Source organism: Ipomoea triloba, chromosome 5, assembly GCF_003576645.1.
Source record: "Ipomoea triloba cultivar NCNSP0323 chromosome 5, ASM357664v1".
In the NCBI taxonomy this organism is placed as follows: domain Eukaryota; kingdom Viridiplantae; phylum Streptophyta; class Magnoliopsida; order Solanales; family Convolvulaceae; genus Ipomoea; species Ipomoea triloba.
In genome coordinates this window covers 8,518,739-8,524,665 of record NC_044920.1, presented here as the reverse complement: position 1 = coordinate 8,524,665, position 5,927 = coordinate 8,518,739, and the positions used below count along the sequence as shown (strand labels likewise).

The 5,927-nt window shown below is 45.3% G+C and overlaps 1 protein-coding gene across 1 annotated transcript; it reads right to left on the bottom strand.

Moving 5' to 3' along the window:
- Window positions 1–3,593: 3,593 nt before the first annotated feature.
- Window positions 3,594–4,490, bottom strand: LOC116020182. Its single transcript, XM_031260664.1, has 2 exons — window positions 4,422–4,490; window positions 3,594–4,364 (listed from the first exon to the last, which is right to left on the bottom strand). Exons 1-2 carry the CDS (start codon window positions 4,488–4,490, stop codon window positions 3,594–3,596), a joined length of 840 nt encoding a protein of 279 aa, XP_031116524.1.
- Window positions 4,491–5,927: the final 1,437 nt, after the last annotated feature.

The window sequence follows — 5,927 nt, the reverse complement described above, 5'->3', positions numbered from 1 at the left end:
GTAGCTTCCTCGGGACTGTGGTTCGACCATTGGACTTTGATCATTTTGACTGATTTCCTCCTCGTATCTCGTGTTTTCGAGTCCAAGATTCGAATTGGTCTTTCCTCGTAGGTCAACGAATCATCCATCTCCAGTTCCTCCGGCTCTAATACATGGGATGCGTCAGGTACATACCGTTTAAGTTGAGAAACATGGAATACGTTATGTACTTTATCAAGCTCAATCGGTAGGGCCAGTCGATAGGCTAAATTCCTTATCCTCTCCAGAATTTCGTAAGGTCCTATATAACGAGGACTCAACTTTCCTTTCCTCCCAAACCTTCTGATTCCTTTAGTGGGTGAGACTTTCAGTAACACCTTCTCCCCAACTTGATATTCGGTGAACTGTCGCTTCAAATCGGCATACGACTTTTGTCGATCCTGCGCGACTTTCATCCTCTCTCGAATTATCTTGATTGTCTCAATAGTCTCTTGTAGGTACTGAGGTCCAAGTGTAACGACATCGCTTCTGTCACCCCAACATAGAGGACTTCGACATTTCCGCCCATATAATGCCTCATAAGGAGCCATTCCTATACTCGCATGGTGGTTGTTGTTATAGGAAAATTCTATTAAATCCAACTGTTCGTCCCATGAACCCTGGAAATCGAGCACACAACCTCTGAGCATATCTTCCAACGTTTGTATCGTTCGCTCCGTTTGGCCATCAGTGGCAGGGTGAAAAGCCGTACTCAGTTTGAGTTGAGTGCCCATTGCCATTTGTAACGCTCCCCAAAAACGTAATAGAAATCGTGAGTCTCTATCTGAAACGATGTCTTGTGCTACCCCGTGGTGTTTAACCACGTGCTTAATATAGGCTCTTGCCAACTTTTCCATTGACCATGTTTTGTTCATTGGGATGAATCTCGCTGTCTTGGTCAGTCGATCAACAATGACCCACACTTGATCGTTTCCCGCCTTGGTTCTAGGTAATCCTCCCACGAAATCCATGGAGATTGAGTCCCATTTCCACTGCGGAATCTCTAATGGTTGTAATAATCCCTTTGGTTTGCTCCTTTCTGCCTTGACCCTTTGACAGTTCAAACATCTAGCCACAAATTCAGCCACATCATTCTTCATGCCCGACCACCAAAAGTTTTGTTTCAAGTCATTATACAATTTATCCCCACCAGGATGAACTGAATAAGGTGTATAATGACCTTCTTTCATTATTTGCTCCATTATCTTCTTACACCCTTTAGGTATTATCCATCTACCTTGGAATCTTACACTCCCATCATGGTGTAGTTCAAATGGTCCATGTTTTCCATCCACCATCTTCTCCTTGATGCTCTCCACCCAACTGTCCTCTTCTTGTGCTCTTTTGATTTCCTCAAATAGGGTTGGAGTGGCCGACATGTAATATAATTTCTTCTCTTGTTCCTCTTGACCACACATTTTCACTTCCAGATTGAGTCCTTGAAACTCCTTACACAACTGCTCGGGTAATATCCAAAGAGCATGGTTTGTCTTCCGGCTCAAAGCATCAGCTATCTTGTTTGCCTTGCCCTCGTGATACTGAATTTCCAAGTCATAGTCTTTGATCAACTCCAACCATCTCCTTTGTCTTAAATTGAGATCCCTCTGAGTGAAGATATACTTTAAACTCTTGTGGTCTGTATAAATTTTGCATGAGATTCCATAGAGATAGTGCCGCCAAATTTTGAGAGCAAATACCACTGTTACCAGTTCCAAGTCATGTGTCGGGTAGTTAGCTTCATGAGTTTTCAATTGTCGAGAAGCATACGCTATTACCCTTCCATCTTGCATGAGGACACATCCTAGTCCTTTGTGAGACGCATCGGTGTACAACTCATAACCTTCCGTTCCAACAGGTAGAGTTAACACTGGAGCGGTGGTCAATCTCTTCTTAAGCTCTTGAAATGCCTGCTCGCATTCTTCGTTCCAACTATACTTGGTCGTCTTTTTGAGCAAGTTCGTCAGTGGTCTTACTATCTTCGAGAAGTCCTGAACAAACCTTCGGTAATAACCCGCCAAACCTAAGAAACTGCAGATTTCCGTAACGGATTTGGGCACTTCCCATTCAATTACAGCTCGTATCTTGGCTGGGTCCACCCTTATTCCTTCCTTGGTGATTACGTGACCAAGAAATGCGACTTCTCTTTTCCAAAATTCGCATTTTGAAAGTTTTGCGAAAAGTTTCTTTTCCCTCAGTGTCTGTAACACTGTCCTGAGATGTTCCACGTGTTCCTCCGGGGTTTTAGAGTAGACCAAAATGTCATCTATGAAAGCGACGACCAATTTATCCAGGTACGGAAGGAAAATTCGGTTCATCAAGTCCATAAAGGTTCCTGGGGCGTTAGTCACTCCGAATGGCATGACTGTGAACTCATAGTGTCCGTATCTCGTCCGAAACGCCGTTTTAGGCACATCCTCTTTCGCTACTCGCACTAGGTGATACGCTGACCGTAGGTCAATCTTCGAGAATACGCCCGCTCCTTTCAACTGATCGAATAGATCATCGATCCTGGGCAACGGGTACTTGTTCTTTACTGTGACTCGATTGAGTTCCCTATAGTCAATGCACAATCTAAGACTCCCATCCTTCTTCTTTACGAACAAAACTGGTGCGCCCCAAGGCGAAACGCTTGGTCTAATGAATCCCTTTTCCAACAACTCTGCCAATTGTGCCTTCAGCTCCTCCATCTCTTTGGGTGCCATCCGATAAGGCGCTTTTGAGATTGGTGAGGTTCCTGGTACAAGATCGATGGTGAATTCCAGTTCCCTTTCTGGTGGCATCTAAGTGAGATTGTCGAGGAATACGTCAGGAAATTTGCATACAATTGGAATTCGGTCCATCTCGAGTTCTTCTACTTCGGCGTCTTGTACCAAGCAGAGATACGCTTCACATCCCTGACGAACGTACTTCTTTAATTTCTGCATCGTCAACAACCTTGATTCGGGTTGCTTGTCCATTCCTCGGTAGGATATTCTCCTTCCCTTTGGTCCTTGCAGGACAATTTTCCGCTCATTACACACGATCTGAGCTTTGTACCTATCCAACCAATCCATCCCGAGTACTACATCGATGCCTTCAAGTTCAAAACGAATCAGGTTTCCGGGGCAGTTAAACCCCGCTATTTCTATAGCAACGTCGTCATAACCATCCTTACATGATACTACTACTCCCAAAGCCGTTGTGACATTTAGATCTAACTTAGCAGTAGGCCTTAACTTTAGTTTATCAGCGAACGCAGAGGATATAAATTAATTGGTAGCCCCCGTATCAAAAAGAACTAATCCAAGTACTGAGTTTATGGGGAAAGTACCAGTTACAGCGTCGCTAGCCTGAGCCTGAGCACTATTGACGACGTAAATCCTGCCTTGTTTCTCTCCGCTGCTTTCTCCCATCACCTGCTTTCCCTTGTGGTTGGAACCAGGCGTGGCGTTCGCTGATCTTCCTAAATTCACAAACTGGGAGTTGGTCCTCTTGTCTTCTGCTCCTGCGGAATTCCAGCCGGCATTCCCGTTGATTCTCCTTCCTTGATTCACATTTTGCAGAGGCTTTTGGGGACTGTCTACCTGACTTCGGCACTAAAAAGATTTATGCCCTAGGAGACCACACTTGTAACATTTAAACTTCATCCCTTGACAGTTTACTCCTGGATGATTCCTCCCACATTTTGGGCAAGCAGGATGGTTCCCCTGATTGACTCCTTCTCTTCCTCGTACTGGGTTGAAGCTGCCTTGGTTGGCCTTCTTGTTTCCTGTCGGAAACTTCCGAGACTTGTCTTCAGCTTTCCTCTTGCTTCGGCCGTAGACTTCTTGTTGGTCCAGGTATACTTGATAATGATCCGAGCCTCTATCATACGCCTCCTTCAAGGTAGAGCACATGAAAGGTGCGATCATCCCCCTTATGCTCCAGTCCAATCCCCGAACGAACCTCCTTGCCTTACTTGCCTCATCAGGTACGATCTCTTGGGCAAAACGCATCAGCTCAACGTATTGGTCATAATATTCCTGGATAGTTGCTCCCTTCTGTTTCAATTGCAGAAACTCCTCACATTTAATCCCTTTAATGCGCTCGGTGTAGAACTGTTCCCTTAATTCCAGCTTGAATTCTTCCCAACCAAACGCTGGGTCTTGCAAGAGATCAGGTCCGACTGTCGCCCACCAGTTGTCTGCGGCCTTCGTCAGGTAATAGACTGCAGAGGATACTCGTTGATTCGCAGGACAATTCACTGCGTTGAGCAATTTATCGAACGTTTGGATCCACTCCTCCAAAATCACCGGATCCTTTTCACCTGCGTAGTACGGTGGCTGTCGGCTGGATATTGCCTTAGCATAATCCACCCGTGGCTGTCCCTGGTTTTGATTCTGACCTTGCTAAGCTATCATAAACTCAGCCATTCTCTCCATTGCCTGAGCAATACGATCTATGGCAGAGATATTATCGTCGTTACCCGCAGGCGTATTTCGTCTTGGCGGCATCTTTGCTGGACGATAATTCCAAGTTAGCACTCGAGGTATAAAAGTTCTCACGGAATTAGCTAGTTAGGCAGTTAGTATAGCACCTACTCAAGTCCTATACAGTCCTTCATAACATTCACCCTTATCATATCCTCTAAGCAAGGGTCTCAACCTAGCATAATGATAATCAACGCATTACGCTAGCAAGCTCGCTCACAAAAGCTTAGGCAAACACATGCAAGAAAACACAAATATCGATCATATTATTCAACGACCAGAATCGTGAGATTCTGCGGAGTAAAAGTGGAATACCCCCTTCTTATGCCACCCGGCCTCCATTCCAACTCTGCTCTGAACTTGTACTCGTCGAACTGTAACAATAACTTAGATTGGTCTTAACGAACCTAGGCTGACTTCGAAACTTGGTTAACTCGAAACTAGAGCTGACTCGAAAAAGTTTGACTTAGGATTCTGACTCGAAACAGGGCTCTGATACCAACTTGTAACACCCCGACTCGGCTGTACCGAACAACCGGAGTAGTTACCGCCACACCTAGACTAAACCCAATCACATACAGATAGGATTCATTCTAGATGCACAGGCTAAAAACCAGGAAACTGTACCATATCATCATGACCATCATAACTTGATATAGATATATTCATGGCATCAACAAAAGAGTAGCTAAACTTGCTACTAACAAGTACCAAACTTTAGTTACATCCCACCAAGAGAGTTTGAATTAGCCCCGACCTCACTAGCCATCTTAGCACTAGCATGGCTACAAAAGATATATATACACAAAAAGAGATCAGACTTGACTCCCCACCCTAGACACTACCTAGTCTAACGAGTGGTACACCGGGCCAGTGTAGGTGCCCCAAACGAGATGCCACTCACCCTCGAACCAGGTGATGTGGTCCAGAAATTTGCAGGTATTGATATACATCATCCACTCGTCACGATACTCCGGGGGACTCGGGTCCCACGGGTAAGGATAGCGAACAACAAACTCGAGAGGATCACTATCGGGTAAAACCTCTATGGGGTAGAACCCATAGCTAGCCTGGATGATGTCTAGAGGACACAACGGTTCAACAGGGACTGGTGACCAAACCGGTACCGCCGTTGAGACAGGAGTGGGCACAGGGTCGGGAGTACAAGTCAGCACTGGAGGATCTGGAGCGTAGCCGGGCGCGTACGGGTCATCATCATCAGATAAAAACTGCATGTAATCATCGTAATCTAGAACGGGGAACTCAAACTCCGATGGATCGGAGTCCGCTGGGCTGCATGAGCCCACACTAGATTCCATCTGATAACAGACACAGTGAAGTGTAGTTAGCACGACGGCTAAGTAAGGAAATCCATTGTCACTCGAAAGTAAACAAAGGTTTCAAAAACAACATAATACTCGGAAACTGTAAACTTTACCCATCATTTGCAATCTACCTGCA

Coding starts and splice junctions, on each gene's coding strand:
- LOC116020182 (XM_031260664.1), bottom strand. CDS start 4,490: ATGCCGCCAAGACGAAATACGCCTGCGGGTAACGACGATAATATCTCT. Junction 4,365..4,421: donor CCATAGATCGTATTGCTCAG/GCAATGGAGAGA, acceptor AATCAAAACCAG/GGACAGCCACGGGTGGATTA.